General features: G+C 38.5%; 3 protein-coding genes across 3 annotated transcripts in view; 1 reads left to right on the plus strand and 2 right to left on the minus strand.

Annotated features, from left to right (window-relative positions):
- LOC134821999 (RAC-gamma serine/threonine-protein kinase-like) overlaps positions 1 to 23,553 on the minus strand; it is a 101,440-nt gene that overhangs the window by 32,362 nt on the left and 45,525 nt on the right. The window lies entirely within an intron of this gene.
- Positions 40 to 22,927, plus strand: LOC134821998 (phosphatidylinositol-glycan biosynthesis class W protein-like). The gene is made up of 14 exons (XM_063832832.1): positions 40 to 146; positions 3,606 to 3,740; positions 4,061 to 4,189; positions 4,983 to 5,128; positions 5,785 to 5,912; positions 8,075 to 8,144; positions 8,853 to 8,929; positions 14,100 to 14,211; positions 20,557 to 20,625; positions 20,773 to 20,848; positions 21,140 to 21,236; positions 21,359 to 21,467; positions 21,846 to 21,995; positions 22,192 to 22,927. Exons 2-14 carry the CDS (start codon positions 3,607 to 3,609, stop codon positions 22,347 to 22,349), a joined length of 1,455 nt encoding a protein of 484 aa, XP_063688902.1. The 5' UTR covers positions 40 to 146; position 3,606; the 3' UTR covers positions 22,350 to 22,927.
- Positions 1,256 to 3,178, minus strand: LOC134821621 (uncharacterized). Its single transcript, XM_063832322.1, has one exon. It carries the CDS (start codon positions 3,176 to 3,178, stop codon positions 1,256 to 1,258), a length of 1,923 nt encoding a protein of 640 aa, XP_063688392.1.

The following is a 23,553-nucleotide window of genomic DNA, read 5'->3' on the forward strand; positions in this document are numbered from 1 at the left end:
ATCCATATTCAGTCAAACCACTAGTTACTTTAAAAGCTTCCATTTAAGGTCCCCACGCGCGTATTCGCCGCTCTGCCAGCGTTGTCAAATTGAGGATATCCGGTGTATGGCTGTATGGAAGAGTACCCACCTCATCAATAAGACAGGTAAATCGCCTCTGGACGCTCTCCAGCTCCAAAACAGTCCCCCAACTTCCATGAGCCGCAACTGGATTCCACGATTGGACACAATACTCAAGATGAGGTCTTATCAAAGCTTTTAAATAAATTTTTTAGTGTATGATTTTCTGTCCTTCACTGCATTGTGCAAATTTGGCTGTAAACGGACAGAGAACAGTGTGTCAAACAGTATATATACAGGGTGGGCCAAAAGTCAGTACCCATACGTTGGCCTTAATAGCTCCGCCGTGTTTTATATTTGAGAGCTGTTGCTTTGCAGATGGCATACTGTACTTACTGGTTCGAGGATTCCGTCGTCAAAATTTAAAAATTTGAATATTTTAGACCACGCCCATTCAATATTAAAACACCTATATTGTTTTCTCTGAACATGCTGAACGCCTGATTTTTTCAGAGACGGTAGATTATCAAATGTTGCATATGATCTGAAAACATGAGGCAAAACGGTTTAGAAATGACGAAGTTATCAAGCATTTTCTGTATCTCGTTAACAATATTGACTGGATGATTATGTGACACCGTGACACGACACCTTAATTGGGCACCCTTAACAATTCCCATAATGTTTAACGGGGTAGTTAACGGGGGAACCTTATCACGTGATTAGGTAAACCAATCACCTGATCACACGTAATGAATAAACTCGTTATGCTTCATATCTCGGTCATCTGAGAAGCTACAGTTCTAATTCTTTCAGGACAAACGTAATTCGAATGGCCAAACACAATTCAATAACATTTAGCTTGATCCGACTATCCAAACTATCAAATAAATGTGAAAATGAACCTCCATTTGAAAAAAATGAACGCGAATATTTTTCGAGTTGACAAATTCCTCGAACCAGTGGTGGTACTAAGTCATACCAGAAAGAAGTATTTAAATTGGGCACTCAGTGACTGAGCTATAAAGGCCAACGTATGGGTACTGACTTTTGGCCCACCCTGTACATTCAATTAAATCAAGTGATGCAATTGGCAGAGCACAATCAAATTTTAAGTGTTGCAATTGGCAGAGCACAATTCATTGCTACCATTTACCAATAATTTTTTCAAAAACATTTTAACAAAACACATGATCTACTCCATTATAGGGGCAGGGATGAGGTTGTATAAAACTTCTGATAGCTGAATCTCACGTTTGGTGTCCACCTTCTTTCCTCGGTACCCTCGTAGAGCAATAAGAGTTGTTCTCAACATTGCAAATCTTATCCTAGTTCTCACGTGTCTTACTACATCGCAGTACCTTTCCTTCCTTTTTCTTGCAATGAGGTCTGCTACTCTGTTGACAAACTGCTTACACTCTTTAGACATTCCTCCAGATGTGAGGAATACAGCCGGGGTGAAGGTAGCCTTCTCCACATTCAACACTCTCTCCAAGTACTCGTCCTTCTTCTCCTTCTTGTTCTCTTCGTATACTTCTTGAAGAGTTTTTGTCCTGTTTGATAAGCAATTGGGGTGTGAAACCCTTATGTCAAGAAAGGTCTTATCAAATGGAGTCCAAACTCCTCTAACAGATACATCAAGCCGAGCTTGGTCACCTGTTATAGTCTTGGGGTTGAGGCAGTCACCCTCATTTACCTTCTGTAGCTGGGGTTCAACTTTTACATCATGACATACCTCACGAAGGAGATTTGCCATTGTGTCTCTGATGTTGTTGTGGGTCATTATCACGTAGCCCCCTAGCTTACAGGTGAGAAGGTGGTCAAGATCACTTGTTTTCCCACATCCACAGGTGATGGGAGTGTTTGGTATCCACCAACTGTAGCATAAGCAGACACTGTCTCGAAACTCCTCTTTGTTCAGAGTGTAGCCATACTGCTGAAGTGGCAATGTGTTAAGCCAACTGGACGCTCCCTTTTCTCTTGCTGCTAGTAATGCTCTCTTAGAGGAGGTGCCACATCTTTCAGCTATAGCAATAAACATGGCTTGGAGCTCGGAATTCTTCAATGTTTTGATCATTTCTTTCCCCGATTTGGTGAGGTTACTGGATGCAGTGTAAACTTCCTGTTGGTCCACTATTGCTTTTGTTAGCTCAGTGGTGAGTAGCTTGGAGGCTGTATACTCAGAGTGGCATTCTTCGTGGGGTTTACCAATGTTCAATCCTCCCAATCTTATTGGTAGACTTAACACGTCTCTTTCTAAGTCTGAGATCTCCCTGCCCAGCATCTTTGGCAGGAGCTTTTGTCTTATCTCATGTTCTAGCGGCTCCATGGCTTCAGAGATGTGGGGCACAGTCCTTTGAACAAACTTCCATCTGTGTTGGATGCCAGAGATGTAGGCTGAGTAGGCTGCTTGAGGCTCAGATTCTGCAATATCAGCTAGCATCTTGATATCGTCACACCACCCTTGAACCTTATCGGTAATGTACTGATCTTTGACACCTGTATTGCCAAGTACTGCTCCAAGATGCCTGGTACCTGATGTTATTTGCATATTGAACTCTCCAAACAGTGCCTTGGCCTGGTCAATCATCTGAGGGTCCTTTACTACTAGAATGCTCTTAGATGGATTAGGAAAATAACCATACTTGGGTCCTACTTGGAGCAACTCCTTCCACCACTTATACACTGCTTCCAATTTCCCACCAGCAGCACTATCATCTGCAAACCACACTTGCTTGATGATGTTTCGCAGGCGGTCAATAAGTGGCTTGGTGCTAAGAGCATATCCACCAGTGGCAATATTGTCTCCTTGAGTGAAACCTTCACTGCTCTTGATGATCACTCCCTTGCTATTAGCTACATAGAGGTCTGTTGGTTCCCTGTAGGTGTTCTCAAAGTATTTAGCAAGTGGTGGGCAAACGTACTGCATGTTGTTGGTAGCAGCGGTCCTGTTGAGAGCGTTGAATGCGTTGGAAGCATCCACTAGCAAAATGGCTTCCGTGTCCTTGTTATCATGAACCTCTGCCATAGCGTGTATTGCTGCTTCAATTCCCCCTTCGTGACCTGCACATGTTTGAAGTGGTCCTGCATCCTTCTGAACATCTTTCTTTAACACCATCATCACACACTTCCCAATAATCCGTCTCAAGATCTCACCAATACCAATTGGCCTAAGGCCTGGACATTTATCTAGGGGAACCAGTCTACCAGCTGTAAGCACTGCTATTGATTGGAAATTAACATCTTGAGTACATATTTTAAATAAATAGCTATCATTACTTGAACCTTTTCTCTTTTAAATTTGTTTCTAATAACTAAGTTCCTTACAATCCAGCAGATCATACGATTTGCTTTAGAAATACATGCTTTTATCTGTTCAGTTTTTAGTTTTAAGATAATAAGATATAAGAGTTTTTACGTTCCAGTAGCAAGGTTGCTTTTATAACATTAAACTGGGTTTTCATTGGTATAGGTTACAGTTGCTAGAATGAATTCTCTGTTGTTTGATCATCTTTTCTTATCTTTTCATATATCCGTATCACTAGGATGCTACAAAATGGAACCTCAAGTCTTGATGTTGCCCTAAGGATAACCCTCACAACATGTATGGTAGTGTTCTACACTCTTTTGAGACAAGTTATTGATGGACACAACCCTGGTATCAGATCCCCTTCAGTCAGGTGGAGAAATTGTTTGTGTTTTAAGAATGTTAACTTACACTTCAATGTATGATATTTTGTGTTGTGTATTTTGTTTCAGAGCTGAATCTTACAAGCTGCCAAGTAATAATTATATTAAATCAAATCAAATGAAAATGTAATTGGAGCAGCTAACTAATATAACTGTACTCCAACTTTCCGCCACTACCACTCTGCCAGTGTGAAGACTTAGATAACTCGATTAGCCGTCCCTGCTTTCAAATCACTTAAGTAAATTTAATTTCATACTTCTCGACTCATGTACATAATCGAAGGTAATGAACAGAGCAAATGTTTTTCAGGTTTTTAGTTGATACTCTGACTATTACAACTCCCTTAACTTTTCTGTACACAATTGGTGACAAACACAACTTACTATGGAATTCCGCGATAGTTCTCTTCGTTGTCGCTGCCCTAATCTTGAAATTCAGGTGAATAAATCCAGACCTTGTACATTTCACACCCGTCTCTTTCCAGGGAAATTAGATTCAAATTAGATTCAATATACATTCCATTCTATTGTTGAAATATATTGTTCTCGTAAGGCCCTAAACATCAATTATACCTCGAAGCTATGTCTTGTCTCTAGCTGTTTTGAGGTGATTATGTGGGCAGATATGCTACATGCTGAAGAACAATATACCGCTATTTTCACATTAGAATACCATTACGATTATACTACATTTGTACCAGTGGCGTAACGAAGGGCCCCGCTGACCTCCCTGTGCAGGGGGGCGCCATCTTAGGGGGGCGCCAAATCGTCGTTTGAATGTGGGACAATTTCGAAAACTTAACTAAAGTACTAGTAGCAAAACTGCGAGTTTTGCTCTAGATACACACTTTTTTAGAAATTTTACCGGCGTATCCTCTAAAATCACCTAATTTGTTCAATTTCAGGGAGGGGCACCAAAAGGGGAGGGGGCGCCAACAGGGGGGCGCCTTTTCGGCGGGGGGGGGGGGGGGGGGGGGTGCCAACAGGCAAAGTTACGCCACTGATTTGTACTGCGAAAATATATCTTAGAATGCATTGAAAAACAGTCAAATACCTTTACCATGTTCAAATGAATGTTGATTGTTGCTGGAAAATTGCTGCACCCTAATATGGCTTAGTAGCGCTCCTTTCTGTGCTGCTTAACTGCACAAACTGTGCTATTTTAATTTTTCTATGAGGGTCGTTAGTCGTTACACCTTTGCTTGGGTATACAATAATGAACTACTTTTCAGATTAAAAGATATAAAACTCTACCCACCCCTTGAGTCGGAATACAAATACGAGAAAAATAAAACATATATAACAGCATTCAGAAGTTACGTCACATTATCAACTATTATATGTATTTTAGCTGTGGACTTCAGAGCCATCTTTCCCGGTAAGAGAATGTCAATAACTTTTGTAAATTTGCGTTAATAAATTGAATAAATAAATAAATAAATAAAATTAATAATCTGTTAATGGTGAATGAGTCTGTTGGCAACAAAATAGGAGTTAAAGATAGCTGTCTGAATATAATCGACCTTAAAAAATATGGCAGGTATTTTGAATGCCATACGTTAAAAAATTGAAAATTTTTTAAAGTGAGTAACTCAATAAATGAGTTGGCATAGGAATTCTAAGGAATAACATAAAAATGTTCGTTAATGAAATGGTCAGGTTCCAATATAGGCTATAGCGCTCACATTTCAAGTTGGTCTCAACTCTCAGATGACTACACGTGAAAGCGTCTCGCACATCCCAATGCAATGGTCGCTGGTATTATTGGGTTGTTAATGAGTTTAGTGTAACACCGTTGTAGCGCCATCTTTAAACCAGGATACATGCTAGTTACACAGTGCCACTAGTTCATTTTCAGCCAGACTACACATTTATCATTAGAATAAAACGAGTGTATCATCAGAATTAAAATCTTGTTTTTAGGAGCAAATTTACAAAACAGCAGCTATCAAACAATCTATTATCTAAGTTTAAAGTTTCTGTGTTCTTACAAAAAATGTTGATAACTTAATAAGTAAAACGAGATCTTGTCAGGGCAACACGGTAAGTCCTACCACTTCGGTTACACACTAATGGACACAGGAGTGGGAAGTTTTATTTTCATGGCAGGATTGGTGGCTCCTGAAGCTCGGATGAGCACTCTTGCTGACACTAAATTAAAGGTAATTAGTTGATTATTAGTTGTTAATTAATTATTAATTAGATGTTATTTGTTGAGTCAGTCTCTATGATTGTAACAAAAACACTTGGATTGTGTTCGCGGTTAGACTTAAAAGAAGCTAGATCAACAAATACGTCTGACCCGGACTTTATAATGGTCCTCTTGATTTTTAATCACGTGTAAATGCACGTGTTGATGCACGCTTTTCTTTATAATATGAAATATCCGGATCTAGGAACACTATTTATTAGTCGCATTGTTGTAATATTTCTGGGGCATAATTTGTAGTTTCCCGTTTGTTGCGACAAGGAAAAAACTCTTATCTATATAATTAGCACAGATTGCAATCGTGCCATCCAGATGGCATCACATACCACATTATATATAGTTGAACGTTGCACACAGACTGTGTATTTAGATTGAATCACGCACCACGTAACGCAACCAGGTGGCACAACCAATATATTATAAATAGAGACACTTGTACATCAACATGTTGGTGTTACCATGGTCCCACGCCTAATCACAGAACACTATCAACATGTTCGGCAGTCGGCACCCCGTTAGGCTTTATCAGAGTTAATACTTTGTCCCTTAAAAGGCAGCCGATTTAGAAACTGATAAGAAAGTGAAGCATTGTATTATATATGAAACGTGTGTCACCATGTGGCCGAAACCGTTCGAAATCGTATTATAGGAACAATAGTACTAGTAAGACTTGAAATTTAGGTTAAATAGTCTTCTCGTATAACAACTATCCTTTGTGATTGGACGATAATATGTCACGTGATGTAAGTATGAGCTTTTGATTGGACAGTTGCCAACATTTAGCGTATACGGGGTCAGTTCCACATCAGGACAGGTGGCTTACATTAGCATACATGGGTTAAAGTGAGAACCTGAAATTGATAACTTGATATTTGATCCTGAGTGGACCACGATGGAAGGTAAATTAAATCTGGTTTATCACTGGCAAGGTCCACCTTAATCCATGACTAAAGTTTCAAATTCCGTAAATTTCCTAATACTTAAATATACTTGCACACTTCTGGAGATATGAAACCAGGGATTCCAAATATGTTTCCCTAACCTGGAGTTCAGTAAACGAGACCTAGAAAAAGGCCGCTAGAAAGAGGTCACCACTAAGAAGCTAAGATTTGTGGTGCAGACAAAAATATGGAGCCAAATTGTTACATTGTTACACGTGGACATGTTTATTGTTTATGTACGGGTAATTAAATATAGTTTCCTTCAACTTAATGCAACTAACTATTGTAGTTCACATTAGTGTACGTTGGTACACGACACACGTACGCTTGAATGTGCGAAAATCGCTAATATTTAAAGATCTGTATACCAGTTTGTTCGGGAGGTAAAGTCGCCAAATTTATGTTAAATTCTGAACGAGATCAATAAATTTGCATACATAACATATCTTGTAGTTGTTGTATAATAACCGTGTAGCTTTGGTGTAAAACTTCTAAAAGACTGTATTTTTCGTCGCATAAAAAGATTTCACTTTCTCTGGAATATTGGTATGAACTATGAAACCTTTCACCAAAAGTGTTAACAGAAGTGGTCCTTACCCTAACTTACATTATTCGTCAAGTCGTACTAGTAGGCTGCATACGGGTATCTGTGTCATATCACACACCTGGGTAAAATCACAAAAATGTGTCATAATAATTACTTACCTACTTGTTTAACAGGCAACAAGGATCATTTAATAATAAGATAAACACTTATCTACTTTCCCACCAATTCACCTTCAGCAGAAGTATGTAAACATTCTTCACGAGCTGTGCATGTGGGTAAAACTAGAGTAACTCACCCTCTAATTACACTAATTACACGGGCAAATTTTCACTCAAACAAAATGTTTAAAAAAAATTTGTAAACGTGCTCACGTATGAAATTTTTCTCTCACTGTGTATCCTAATTAAAACTCGAGTGGCTGCAGTCCTGATCCTGCCCGACACCACCAATACGCGTATCGATTACTGTGTGCAAATTATTTGCCCATGGAACAGGTTACAGGTCACCCGTGAAATTTTAGTTCGCAAATAAAATTTGCTCAAATTTGTTCACTGTAAACTCAATTGCCATGGCAAGGATTTATCAAATATTTGAATACTTAACTGTATCTTAACAAGCACTTTTCAGATCCTCAAGAAGAGTATCTTATCATCTTCAGTTATGGCTGTCATTGGTCTATTAAGGACTGTAATACTTCGTAAGTTAATTATTTTACCGATTAAAAACATAATTTTTACTAGCAGGAACCCGTATAACCCTAAAGTGGTGTCAAGACTCGAGAGACTAAAATAATTATTACCCATTTAATTCGCGTTTTTGACACCGCACCACTTGGGAGTCCAAATTTTGGGCACTAAAATTCTTATTCCTAGGCCAATTTTTATTTTTTTAATGCTGATTTGAAGGCCATTAAAGCATTTGACCCAGTCAAAAAAGTTTCAATTGTATATTGCGTTAAAGTTGATGCCGTGGTGTCAGTAAAATGGCACGGATCCATCCATATATAATATATATCGTCTCGCTTTATATATATAGTAAGATATGAAAACCGACGTTCCACACCTCCAAACAATCAACCGTGTTTTAAGTGTGAAAATGTGTCCTGTACATTCGATCCAGTCAATTAATTTTAAGTACTGAAATTCACACGGAACTAAGCAGTGGTTGTTTCTTGTCAATAAAGTAATCTAACCAATTAGCAAATAAATTGACTAACTGCGAACCGGAACCCACACAAGCTGCATGTTTACAGTCAATTATTATGAACTGTGATCGGCTGAAAATGTCCTCATTTCTCTGTACTGATTGTAGCCGATTACACTTACAGCCAATTACATCTCTAATTACAGCTAATTATGTACCTCTAATTACAGCTAATTACACCTCTAATTACAGTTAATTTCAGGTTACATGAACTACAGTGTTTCTTACGACGAGTACGGGAAAGATTGGAACTTTTTCTTAACTCTCGCCTCAGTTAAGGTTCGAAGATAAATCGATCGATTAGACAATCAATTAATTCCTTATAAACCAATTCATTAGCATTAGCTGATCTGTGCTAACATTTTTGTGTGAAGATTATCTAGTACTATCTACCGTGAATTTATTAATTATTTTATCTCTTAGTACAATTGACAGTGCTACTCTATATTAATGGTTACAATAAATAAACATTTATCTAATTATCGCTTTGGAGCATGATGAGTTCAGAATTTTTCGATTTAACCCAAAGCCTTTAAAAGTGAATGGTTCTAAATTCATTATTAATTATGTGACTCTTTGCAGAAATATTCTGTAGTCGACTAACTACCTTAGTACCCTTCTAGCTAATAGTTAACTTGAACAGGTGTTAGTTGCTACCTACACTGTACACTGGATAACTAATTTACCAGTTAGTTACCTGTAACTAATATCTATGTTACACTCAATGCGGCTCTGCTAGAAGGCTGCTGGAGCTGGTTTCAGATCTTGTTATCAGTCGGACCGACAAACTTACTAAGAAAATCATATAGATATATAATAATACCTTGTAGTCTGATAGACGACATGATTCTCATTAACCATTAAGCGGGGAAATCAGCATCTCACATACTGATCACCTTACATTTGAACGTGGGGCTTTTATTTCATAATAAATCAAGTAGGTCGAGTTCAGACTTTTGTGATTGATGTAATGTAATATTAACCCTAGTTATTTCAATGTAACTAGGGTTTTATTCGAAAACAAATCAACCAGGTCTACCTGCATGATTGATGTTATATAGAATAACCAAAATGACTTACTATTATAATAATATGTTAGCCATCAGGGTTATAATGGCACGCACTGTTTGCACTATTTCCACCGGAATGCTTTCCTCCAAAGTTAGGTTCAATCCGTTTTTCTTGGACAAGTTTAGTCAGAAACAGCTTTGTTTACATAACATTATATTTGTGTAACATTGTTTACGTAGCTTTCTCCTGAGTAATTTCTAAACAAGGAATATTAAAAACAACAAGTCCTCAAGTCACATTTTCGTAGAAAAATAATAAGTTAAGGTCAAAACTTCACTTTAATTTTAATAACGGAGATAAAAGAAATGAATAATGTTATAAGGACACGTTCATTAGGGTTAGAGGATTAGATATTGGTAAATTTAATAGGGCCACTAATATTTACCAATATCCTCAAACTTCAATGAACGAACGTGTCCTTAACGAAAAGTAGCGGTGTAGGTGATGTATATTACTCCACACGTCTAATTACTATATCAAAGACATTTCCCCCACTGTGATCTTTCTCACAGTTATAACAACGGTTCTAATTGTATCATGTGACCACTACAGTTACATAATATATAATAACTGTAGATTTGTAATTACAAAGCGTAACCTGATGTGTGACCGATACTATGATACTACAGCATTGTGACTGTATTGTTTAATTCTAGGAAAGAAGATCTGTGGTCATGTGGTGCATTTTTTTTTTTTTTTTTTTTTTTTTAGAGAGGCTGGGCCTGGATGGCCCACGAGAGGATAGCATATGAATGCTTTGCCTACCTCTGGGGTATGGCAGTCCTGTGGGAGGATGCCAGTGGAATCAAGATGTGTAATCAAGGATGATGGTAAGTGTTGTGGGGTGTGTCATAGATAAACGCTGAAGTGGTGGTTGAGTGTGGAGGAGAGAGGCGAAATAAGACGGCGTTACAGTAGTCGCTATGTTACACCTGTCTGGTCCAACTCCTCTGGCACCACTAAGCGTTTAGTGTGGTTTGTAAAGTTGACAATGGTGGAGATGTGTTGGTTGTCGAATATGTCATTGACAGAGAGGTAGTAGTCCCGGAAATATTGACCTCTTATTTGGGCAATAGCCGGGCACTGTCCGAGAAAGTGTGAGACAGTCTCCTCTCCGTCGCCGCATTTAGGACAAGCACTTGTGTCTGATTTGCGAATGGTGTGTAGGTGTTTGTTGAGGCCACAATGTCCCGTGATGAGGTGCACTGCAGTTCTGTAATTTTGTCTGTTGTTACTGAGTGTAGTGTTGAGATTTTTGATGATGTTGATGTTTTTATGTCCAAGTGTCAGTTTAGTGTGTCTGGGACCATCAGTAATCCATGATTCTTGATTAAGTTTTGTGACTTTGTCGTTGATCAGGCGTTTGATGTAAGATTGTGGAATTGGGCAATTCAAAGTGGATTCACTGGTTGTACCATTTTTGGCCAGCTCGTCTGCTTTTTCATTACCCCACAATCCGATGTGTGCAGCTATCCATCTGATCTCTAAGGTGTTAGTGGATCCGAGTGTATTGAGGGTGTCGTAACAGTCTCTAGTAGTCCTACTCCTCGTTGAGGGTGAGGATATGGCTTGAATAGAGGAGAGACTGTCTGACCATATGATGATGTGTGTGTTTGTATTATATAAGTTGATAGATATTTACAAGCTTCGATGATGGCAGTGAGTTCTGTTTGATAAACGGTGCAATAATCGGGAAGCTTGAATGATCTTTCATCTAGTGTACTGTTGTTGTTGTCTGTGGTGATAACATAACCAGCCCCGCTACCTGAGTCTGTGCGTGACCCGTCTGTGTAGCAGGTGATGGTTTCACTGGAGATGTTGTCGATGGTGTTTTGGAGTGAGCCTCTATATCCAATGTTGTCAGCTCCAGGAGTGGTGACCGTGAAGCGTCGTTCAAGCATCATGGTTGGTATAGATAGGTCTCTCTCTGCTTTGGGTGGTATGTTGAGATCTACCATGAATTGTTTGTTGATAGTGGTATGAGTTGTGATGGTACCTTTTCTGGGGGCGATAGTTTCGAGGGTTAGGCTTCCATAGGCTTGAAGCCTGGCTGTGCCCTTTGCTGCTTCACCTCTCAGGAAAAGTATGATATCTGGAGTGTTAGTGAGGTGGTTTAGTGCGATGAAGGGAGTACTAGGCATGGCACCAGACATCATTCTCAATGCCAATGCCTGAACTCGTTTGAACTTCCTCGCGTTGGTGTCTGTTTGGGTTGCCCTAATCCATATACTACAGCAGTATGATAGAATAGGTCTGATGACAGCGGTGTACATCCATTTGCATGTTTTAGGGCTCATACCCCAAGTGGGGCCGACAGCTCTTCTACATTGCATAAGGGATGCCGTAGCTTTTTTGGTGGTATTCGTGATATGTTCATTGAAATTGAGCTTGCTGTCGAGGGTCACTCCTAGGAATTTGGCAGATTTGGATAGACCTATAGTGGTGTTACCCACCACCACAGGTCTTAGTGTCCATTTCTTATTCCAGGTAAACATGACTATTTGTGTTTTGAGTGCGCTTATGGATAGATCTTTGGTTTGGCACCATTTTTCTATTGTGTTGATGGTTTTGCGTGTTCTGTTCCAGATAATATCTAAATCATTCCCCTCCGCTAGAGAGAGCAGATCGTCTGCAAAAGCTTGCAGATAACCTGGTATGTCTCTTGCGGTGTAGGCCAGGAGATCATCGACTACCAGGTTCCAGAGGAAAGGGGAAAGGATGCCACCTTGGGGGCACCCTCTCCGGATCCGAACCCTTGTCGACTTATCCTTATGATTTAATGTGATGAATCTGTTAGTTACCATGTTGATAATCCATTGTGCTGTGGCCAGATCAACTTTCGTGGTCTTGATAGCGTCAAAAATAGCCTTGAAAGAGACATTATCAAAAGCTCCCTCTATATCTAGAAAGACGCCTAGGACATATCCCTTCTTAGCTATCCTGCGCTCGATGGTGTGAGTAACTTTATGAAGGGCTGCTTCGGTTGAACATCCTTTCTTAAAGCCAAATTGTCGTTTGTGGATGTCTTTAGCGATATTAAGGTCGTGTTGCATATGCCACAGTATCACCTTCTCCTGTAGTTTTAACATCACTGGAGAAAGGGTAATAGTGCGAAATGACTTCGGTTGGTTGTAGTCAGTTTTTCCAGGCTTTGGGAGAAAGATTCCAAGGGATTCTTTCCACAAAGTTGGAATGTGTTGGGTTTCATGATTTTTTGTCATAATGGTTCTGGTGATGTCTTTGATGTGTGTCCAAGCTTTCTGTATGATGATAGGTTTGAGGGTGTCGGGTCCAGCAGCTTTCAACGGATCGAAGGATTTAAGAGCTTCCTCGATTCTGTCTGGGCTGTAGATGGTATTGAGTAAGGTGGTGGTGATTGGTAGAGGACCAGGTGGAGGCACTGGCGGATCAGTGACACTATCCTTGAAGTGGGTTTGTGTCATGACCTCCAATGTCTCCTCTGCATTTTTGGTGATGTCTCCGTTTGGTTTGTAAACCGCTTCTAGTGTATGTTTGTTGTCGTTACAGGATTTCAGAATCTTATTCATCCTTCCGGATTCCTTATAAACAGACTCTGTTTCCTGACAAAAAGTTCTCCAGGCATTACGCTGGGAGTTGGTTATAAGTCTGTTGTATTGTTTGTTGCTCTCTCTAAGAGCGAGCCACAGGGCATCAGTCTTCTTTTTGCGGGCAGTAATCAGTTTTTGTCTTATTCCCCTCTGTGCTTCCTCTACTTCTCGAGTTAGCCAGGGGGGTTTGCGGACGGAACTTGAGATGTAAGTAATGGGGCATGCCTCCTCGAAGGCTTCCTTGTGGTGCATGATATTGATAATACTCCCTCATTACTCTGTTATATTTAGTAGTAGTAATAGTATTTCACGAGTAACTGGAAGAAACGGTGATTATATCTCATCCCTCATTTCCATTATTAAAGGGATTTAATTATTTGATTAACAGGGATTGATCATTGACGGAACTTTGAATTGTGTGATATTGCTAAATAGATTTGTCAGGCAACTAATAAGCTGTAAATGTATCGCAATCTTATTTAATCGAAGGCTCTTAGAAGTCCTGTGTATAACACTGTTCTTCAAATTTAATCACAGCGACGAAAGAATGTTATTTGTGTAGAATGTCCCCTAAACGAATTACACTGATCTCGATTTATACACCAGGGAGTTAACAGCGAAATAATATGGAATTAAGGTTTTTTTGGGTGTAGGGTGTAGGATGTAGGGTGTAGGATGTAGGGTGTAGGATGTAGGGTGTAGGATGTAGGGTGTAGGGTGTAGGGTGTAGGATGTAGGGTGTAGGGGCATTCTAAGCTACGTGTTTTGTTGTATGGGATTAAATAATGACTATAAATGATAATTTTCAGGTATTATCAAGTGTGGTGTTATGCGCGTTCCCCGTGCCACAAAACTCCTGGATCCTTTCTCTTTTGATAGCAGTTGGATACCAGACAGTATTATCTTACTTCGGACTTATGGGTTAGTCAGAATTATTATTAATTATGATAGTGAGAATGAGGAATCATGAACATAATGAACTTAAACCTCATTTGGTATAGGATTATAAGTGATGTTTTTCATCTTTAAAAACACAGAAATTGTTTTGAATTTAAGAAATTCTCGCACCATTGCGCAAATATTTTCTGGTAACATTTTTAATTAGACTTAATTTATTGTGTAAATAATTAATCAGAAAATTAATTAGTTAATTAATCGTGTAAGAAACAACTACACAACATAAATGTAGGCAAATTGGCTGGCATATAATCTCCATACAGATTACCTCACTGGAGGTCAACAAGTACGATTTGCTTGCATATACACCAGTCACCACTAAAACTGTACTAAATATCAGCACTTCTACACCAGTCACCACTACAACTGTACTAAATATCAGCACTTCTACACCAATCACCACTACAACTGTACTAAATATCAGCCACCACTACAACTGTACTAAATAACAGCACTTCTACATGAACAAATATCGGACGTTTCATTACTTTCTTTCTAAATCTTTCTGAGGGTATTTTCAGAAATCTGCGTAATATAATGGAACTGTCAGTGCTGTTAGACACAATGGTGAACTATCAGAATGGTTTGAAGTAAGTTCAGGCAGTGGCCAAGGAGACATTCAGGGTCCCCCACTTTTTAATGTCTGCCTCAATGTGGCTGCTGAGAGAACAGAAAGCAACAAAATGGTGTCCCACGGAGCGGTTCTTCAAAGATCTATCAGTCCGCTTGTTGATGATATCACTGTGTTAGATACAGACTATGCAGATGACATGGCTGTACTGGATAACAGCGAGGAAGGTCTTCAAGAAACAACTGACCTTTTGTGTATGTATGGTGCCCAGGGAGGTCTCAGAATCAATGGTAAAAAGACTGAGGCTATGTTCATTGGTAAAGCAACCTCTCAACGGCCATACACGAAAGAAGCCACAGTGAACATCACTGTTGAAGACACGCCAGTGCAGCAAGTTAGTGACTTTACGTACTTAGGTACAATTATTTCCAGCGACGGTACTATCGACCGTGAGCTGTCAGCTAGGATTCAGAAAGCTTCCGGAGCCTTCAATCAACTGAGTAATATATAATGGAAAAACCGCAACATCCAGTCTTATACAAAGATCAGGATTTATAAGGCAGCAGTTTTGACAATATTGTTATATGGTAGTGAGGTTTGGAACACAACCAAAAAGCAGCTACATCGCTTTGAGGTGTTCCATCAGCGTTGCTTGAGGAGAATACTTAGGATAAGATGGCTCGATCGGGTTAGAAACACTGAAGTGCTGGAGCGTGCAAAGATAAATCCAGTAGAGACGTTCATAGGAGCAAACCGCCTGCGTTGGTTTGGCCATGTCACCAGAATGCCAGACACTAGGCTTCCTAAGTACCTGCTTAACTGGACCCCTGCGCATGGGAGAAGATCTAGGGGCCGTCCAAGCAAGAACTGGATGAAATGTTTGCTGGAAGATGCTGCAGCGTTTACAGGAAACACTGACATAGACCTAGAAGGAGCGAGCGAGATGGCTAGTGACCGAAAACTTTGGAGGGAGATGATACGTCACAAACGGGAGTTCATTGGTGCAGGCCACTCGAATGATTGAGGAGACCTAATCAAGTACAAGTACAAGTACAAGAGGTTGAGTACAAAGGAAACTTAGTTTCAGTTCGGGTAAAATTTAGAAACGGTTCATCCACACAATCTCGGGAAATGATTACAAAATAAATGTCACAGTTAATCAGTCAGTATCACAGATTAATCATTATATTATACATATTACTATTAATAAGTAGAATGTAATCTTACACTCCAACGAAATACTAGTACAAATTATTAGATGCAAATAAACACTAAAACGAAGAAAATTCTTACAAAATGACAGACTGCAACCAAAAACTTATACGATGAAAAATGTTCTGTTTGACATCAATTTAAAATGCAAATCGGGTAATATTAACTGTTTCAACCCGATCTTGAAGACGATATGAAAAGAACGATTAAAAGTTCTAGTTCCGCCTTATTAGTTCCGCCTAATTAGTTCCACCTAATTACTCCTCGATCAAGACAGCTTCTTCGTCAGTATTTACTCGGTTTGCGCAACTGAACCAGGCAGCAACTCTTCTTAAATACCCCAAATACCTCTCCCTCAATTCCTGTTTCCGGGATATTATGATGACTGGGTAGACTGCAGCGTAGATAAGGGGCAAAGTGAACTCAGCGAATCCGATCTGTAAAGCATCATATCGTTATTACAATCAATATCGATAAATAATTTGACAAAACATAACATCAACAAATTAAGATGGTTTGAAACAGAAAAAAAATCAAATATTAGTAGCAAACGAGGATGATAAATGATTGCAATCCCTACCTGTATTCCCAAATCTATAAAATATTTTTCACTGTGTTCGTCGTACACAATACTCTGATGCGACAGAATCCAGGTCAGGATGAAGAAGAAAAAGGTGGTATTGCAGACGAAGAATAAAGTGGACACCAGGAAGACGGTTATGGAGACATGTCGAGTAGTGTTGGGGACATGGGGAGCTGTTTCCTCGTCATTTTGGAGAGATCGTCTCAAATACTTGATCTGTATCATCATACAGATAAAGACTGTCAGGGGAATTATCAGGAAATAGAGGATCACAAGGAAACTACCAACAATGCCGGCTCTCAGATGTTGCTCCGTGCACTTTGAGTAACCGGTGGTGTCTCTGTGACAGAGTACTGCAGCTACAAGAATAATACCTGGGATATCAAAACATAGAAGTGTAAATAAATATGTGCTCGCTCCAACTCCATAGGATGCTAGCTTCTTATCTACAATAATAGCAGTTATAGCATCAGAGATGTGAAGCAGTGTGATGATCAACCAGATAAGTCGAACAACTTTCTTCAAGGCCTCCGTGTTTATCCTACGAAAGGGGTTCACCACCTTTAGAGTTAGAGTGATGGTCAGAACAAGGTTACAGAGCTTTGAACAGTTGATCCCAAGAAGTGCTGTCATCATGTAGTAATACAGTGATTTATACAGGATATCTATCTCAACATAGCCTGAGTAAGCCAACAGACTGGTCACGGATAAAACTATTTCACCTTGTGCTTTGAGAATGTCAAACAGTGCTATCCCCATGAAAAGCCCTGACACAAACTTAGCTCTGTCCCGATAATAGTCCATGAAGATTACGGTGTTTTGAATCAGCACTATGATGGACAGAGGTATTTGTATGGGCGCGAGATCTCGGAACATTCCTTTAAACATGAACAGGACTTCTTCATCACTGATGCTGTGGCGGTTTAAATCCGACTGATTCATTTACATTTTCGAACTAAGGAGATAGTTTTGTAAGCAATAACTAGGACAAGTTTTAAGACAATCGAAAGGTTACATTGTAAATTAGGAAGATAGATGATCAGCCATTTCTGAATCGTCCGTAATAGAACTATTACATGGGCCTGGGCAATTGTGGATAAAGGGTGCAAGTTCATTTTAAAGCATTGAAATTGTAAAGTGGGTTATGGGCCACCTCTATTACTAGTTTCTTGATTATATACTGACCATCCATACTGATCCTGGCCACTTATACATTTGCAATCATGGAATTTAGTTATGAATTGGTAAAATCTAGTCAGTACCAGTTTTCGGACATTTACAGAATCATCGAAGCGACTTCAGGTGGTTTTTTTTACAAGAGCAACAAAATTCTTACAAAACCATAGAAATTCTAGAAATTCTCCTGCACAGTTTTTGATGTTCTCACGTATCGACAAAGTATAGACGAAAAATGGAGTTGAGTAGGAAATAGGTAGGTATGAGAAGAAGTCGATGGAAAAAATCGGGTTCAGGAATTAGGAATCTTTACTAAGCTCTTAAATCACGAGACTGTAAGATATCAGATATTGCACTTTTACATTCCGTCTAAAAGAGTAAAAGGCTACCATCAGATATAAGACTGAGAATGACTTCATTCATTGGTGTGCAGTAAAATGGCTAAAATGACACTATTGATCACAATGGTTCAATAGATAGCTTTAAGACGAATAATCTGTGCAAGTTTGGGTGAATTTCAATGTGCCAAATTTGCCCAAATTTGAGATATCACTTCAACACAAGAAAATAGTGCTGTCGGACAGGAGTCGTGTTACCGGTTCGATTGAGTACAGCTGTACAGACAGTTCATGCGAGATCAAAAAATTTAGAGTGGGCATAATGTCTCTGAGGGTAGGGCAGCTTTGCTTTCTTAGCTTCCAAATAGTTGTCTTACCAACCAAGTTTCTGACCAACTTCATTTGCCAACTGAAGAGGTCCATAACTCTGTCTCCAAGAAGACAATATTGTAGTAACGATATTTCGATCGGATTCGACTTTCGTTGGATGAATTTAAAAAACAGGACACTACCAGCTACAAGTCCGGTGCACACCAATTACAAGCACCATATTATTATTTGCAGGTATATGAACAGGCGCCTCAGATCTGGATGCTTGGATAAGATGATGTGTAACACCATGTGTAACACCATGTGTAACACCATGTGTAACACCATGTGTAACACCATGTGTAACACCATGTGTAACACCATGTGTAACACCATGTGTAACACCATGTGTAACACCATGTGTAACACCATGTGTAACACCATGTGTAACACCATGTGTAACACCATGTGTAACACCATGTGTAACACCATGTGTAACACCATGTGTAACACCATGTGTAACACCATGTGTAACACCATGTGTAACACCATGTGTAACACCATGTGTAACACCATGTGTAACACCATGTGTAACACCATGTGTAACACCATGTGTAACACCATGTGTAACACCATGTGTAACACCATGTGTAACACCATGTGTAACACCATGTGTAACACCATGTGTAACACCATGTGTAACACCATATGTAACACCATGTGTAACACCATATGTAACACCATGTGTAACACCATGTGTAACACCATGTATAATACCATGTGTAACACCTATAGTAGGTCTCTTCCCGGGCAGTAAAGCTTTTGTGTAACTCAAAGAGGCACTCCAGTCTCAGTTTACAGTTTTAATTCAATGTAACACTTATATAATAATATATTACACGTATTATTATTACGTGGTGTGGTCTCTTATCGTAATCCTAGGTCCCCACCAGGCCCACAATAGAGCTTTAAGACAACAATAGTAGTAATTGTAATATATGCTTTAACGAGTATCACTGCTAATATGTTTACACTCTGTGTGTTACACAAACACTGTTAATAGTTTGCTACCCATTATATTGTGTAGGTACTCCCGAACAACTCATACGAGCGGAGCTTATTCATCGGTATTTTCGGAGAAGTGGTAAATTCTTTAGCTTGAGTATCACTTACCATTTTCCTGCACTACCAGGAGAAAACTTTATCATATTATGCCGGAAAATAGGAAGTTTAATTATTTAAGTGTTATAAGCTCGGTTTGCACATTTTTGTTTCACTTTCCAGCACAACAGTATTATGGTGAAGCCAGTATCCTAACCAGTATCTAATTCCCATGATAGCAGTTAGCACACGCTAATAAGATATAATAGAGTGAAGAATTGGTTGGATACCATAAACCGCAAGGAATCCATGATGATAAGATATTTAGTATGTAGTTTGAACAACTACAACCAAGCGAACACTAATTAGATTTTGTAAATTCTGTAGATGAAGATCGGTTGCGCGGGAATATCACATAATTTTCATAAAAAGTACATTTTTCACATCGTCAATAATATTAACACATGTGTGCGCGCATTCGTTCGCGCGCTTGGCCCGTGGTTTCTCTCTAGTCGCTTGGCCGGGACAAATACCAATTTTACCGTTTACACGAAACACTTGGGATCCAATAATTTACAGCCATTGCACCGTAAACCTGCAAATGAATTACCAAGAACAACCACCCTGCATAGCACATTATACATCTTTCACGTACCATGAACTAGAAACTGAAAGATTGGCATTTTACTTGAAAACCTTCTTCCAGTTTCTTGTGCAGTTCTTAGCTATTTCAGCTCAATTTCAATTCTGACTCAATTTATCGATCAATGCGAAAGCAATATTTATCTGTAACAATTAATCCGAGCAGTGCTTTAAACTTAACGAAACATCATTTTTTAAACTGGGCGACATTTTAAATTGTTAATGAAGCTTTCGGTCGACAAGCATTTATTAGTTGATAAAATTGCATTTCTGAATGTACCGTAATGCAACTATAAATCCTGATAACCATGGATATCCGATGATTATTTTGAAAATCTTTTCCATTATTTAATATGTATCTCCTATATTTGTTACAGAGACATTGGAACACGGTGTCGCTGGTGTAACCAGTCACAAGGATGGAATATTCAACTCCAACAGAGAAGGTAAAACGAGAGAACACATTTTCGTAAATCTGTAGATCTAAAAAATTCGAATAAAAAACATTGTGTTTATTTTCAACACCTCACCTTGCTGAATCTCTCATATCATGGTGATCATGTTTAATGTTCATTAATTTAACAAAAACTCAGGTATTTGTAGCTCTATCGGAATGTTATCCCTCTACTTTGCTGGATTGTCACTTGGATCTCTTGTCTTCCGAAAAAGGTACAGAAATTACCCATTTCATTACTAAATTGTTAATCTTTTAAGGAACAAATTCCAACACTAAGCACTATTGTTAGTGTGCTTTTGATCAAATTTTCATGTATAACTGTCAGTTTCATGTATAACTGTCAGTTGATGCTTGTTTCAAACCAGATGCCAGATCTATATGCTATAGCATCTTATCTGTGCCTTGACTCGCAATATTCAGTGTACAACCGTGAGATTCGAATTTATGACCGGTCAGGGCTCAGGCTTACAAATTTCATAACATTATTCTCCCTTTCCCTATAGAGGGACGTTATCTGAAACGATGAAGATGTGGAAAATAATGGCTGTTCTTGTATTGATATCTTGGTTTGGCACGTGGCTATCCCAAAATCATATCCAGGTTAGTCTGATATCTTTATTTGCAGATTATAAATATAAAAACTTATGACATTTTTACTACCGTAACAACATTTTTTATTGTCGAGTTGATGGGTTGGATTCATTACAGAATTTTCCCCGCAGGAGCCGTCAAGATGCTTCGCAAATATAACGTATATTTTGTGGTCTACAGCACACAATGTTTCGTTATTAGCACTCTTATTCCTGATGGAAATTATCTTCTTCATTATTAGTGAGTTTTTACTGAAAAAAAAAAGAATTTTCGCACAATCTTTTGATTATTTATAAGATTTTGTGTTGGGACCAAGATATCCCTAATTTTATGTTTGTGGGTCTGAACTCTTATCTGAACTCTTATCTGAGTGGGCCAGGCCGGGAGAAAATTATCAATCCTTGTAGGGCCTGGACCTACTCTGAACCTAATTCCTGTGATCGTGTAATTTGTTATCACTTACATGATTATTATACAGTTCATTTACAACTGAATCTCATTTACATTTGATCAGTCATTTTAAGTTATTGTTATCAAATCAATTGGATTAAACCACAGTTATTGTAAAGCAGCAAAGATCAGAGACATAATGAAATAAAATCATGACAACTATCTCAGGCCATATAAAGGAGAGTTCTCAATTGCCTGGAGACGAAACAGTCCTGATTCCCGGAGGGTGCTGGAACTGTTTTACTAAAAACAGCAGAAATTCTTGCTGTTGTCTGCTACCGGCTATCAGTAAAAATCAGCTTCTCTACTTTTTACTTGGTACGTTCTTTTTAGAGTAGAGCTTTATTGGTGGTGGCTTGTTTTTCACCAACTCTCATATTTCCAAAATCGTTCGTGTTCAATTTAAGTATTGTCGGTTGAGCCAAATTAGGGAAATTTAAATTAATTGACACCATATTTATATTATTTATTCTGTATGATTAATTTATCATTATTCATTTATTTAAAATCGCAGGGAACGTAGCGACGGGAATGATCAACCAAATCGCGAAACCTCACGTAAAAGATTACGGAGAATTTTCTAGCACGTGTTTTATGTTCGGCTACATGATAGTAGTGAACGGTATTATTTCACTATGTTTCACTTTCAGATGGAAACTTAAATTTTGGTAACATTTTAGTGGTTCAGTCATCATTTTTGATGACTTTTTCTGCTTCTTTTGGGTTTGGTGTTTTATTTCATTGAAGAAACAGCATAAATTTTACCCGAATTCTGTGTATAAAATTATAAATGTACACTATATAACCAGCAAATGTATGAATAAAACTTTATTTTCCTATATTCTATCATTGCTATAAAATATTATGTTAGTTTTGTCGCTGTAGATAATTGTACGAACGAGATTTGAAATAAAGCGTTCACAGTTTGAATTGTTGCTTATTAGCTTAATCGTGTTAATAATGATTAGAGAATAGTAATACGGTTAGAAATCTTAAGTTATAATTCAAATTGTGATAGTCATATATATTATTTTATTTTTTAAATCTATACGGTTTATGTTGGGACAGAATTTTTATTAATGATAGTATTTTTCCGGTTTTATTATTAGTTATAATACTTATGGTTTATATTAGGTCATCAAATTTGTTATGTTTTGTCTTCTCATTTCACTTTAACACGAGTTTGTTTCCAATTCAAATATTCTAGGAAAACATTAACTGTGGTTGCATAGCGATCATACTACATACACAAAAATATGTCTTATTTGTTTAATACGTGGTAACTGTACCGAAATGGTCTGGGAACTGCTGAGTGCTGACACCAGTTTGAAGATAGACATTAGACAAGCATGATATTTCCCGACCCAGCGCGAGCGATGGAGCAGGCGATCATATCCTCCAAGTCCAATATACAAGTATAACTGGTGTCAAGGCTTGTTATGGTACTATAGGGGTCATTCATAAACGAAAACTCAGACTCAAATTGTGAGATAATCTTAGATTTTAAGATCAAATTCGCTTTTGGTATTCGTAAAGTTAAGTATTTGCTGGGCTGAGTATTTTGTCGCTAGTAAATGCTCAGAGTTGGAACTAGCACTCAAATCGGTATTCATAAAGTTAGTATTTACTCGTCACCCAAAACTAACTCAAGATTGGTATTCATAAAGTTAGCAAATGATCAAAACTCATGCTCAAAATGTGAGAACCGAATTCACATTCTCAAATCATTTTCTCACCTATTGCTCAACGACTTTTAACGTCAATAACTTCCCTTCTAATTGATATTTTCACTTCAAATTTTCAGGGACGACTCCTCACTGCCAGTACAAAAGCTCTAATATATTTTGTCCCGATTGGATGACGTTTTTGCAAATTT

Source organism: Bolinopsis microptera, chromosome 10 (assembly GCF_026151205.1).
Source record: "Bolinopsis microptera isolate Bmic1 chromosome 10, MBARI_Bmic_1.0, whole genome shotgun sequence".
Taxonomy (NCBI): domain Eukaryota; kingdom Metazoa; phylum Ctenophora; class Tentaculata; order Lobata; family Bolinopsidae; genus Bolinopsis; species Bolinopsis microptera.

What these genes read in the sequence shown, in the direction of transcription:
- LOC134821621 (XM_063832322.1), bottom strand. Translation starts at nt 3,178, where the DNA reads ATGGTGTTAAAGAAAGATGTTCAGAAGGATGCAGGACCACTTCAAACA.
- LOC134821998 (XM_063832832.1), top strand. Translation starts at nt 3,607, where the DNA reads ATGCTACAAAATGGAACCTCAAGTCTTGATGTTGCCCTAAGGATAACC. An exon ending in GCCCTAATCTTGAAATTCAG is followed by an intron (nt 4,190 to 4,982) that starts GTGAATAAATCC and finishes ACTACTTTTCAG; the next exon opens with ATTAAAAGATATAAAACTCT. An exon ending in TCTCTTGTCTTCCGAAAAAG is followed by an intron (nt 20,849 to 21,139) that starts GTACAGAAATTA and finishes CTTTCCCTATAG; the next exon opens with AGGGACGTTATCTGAAACGA.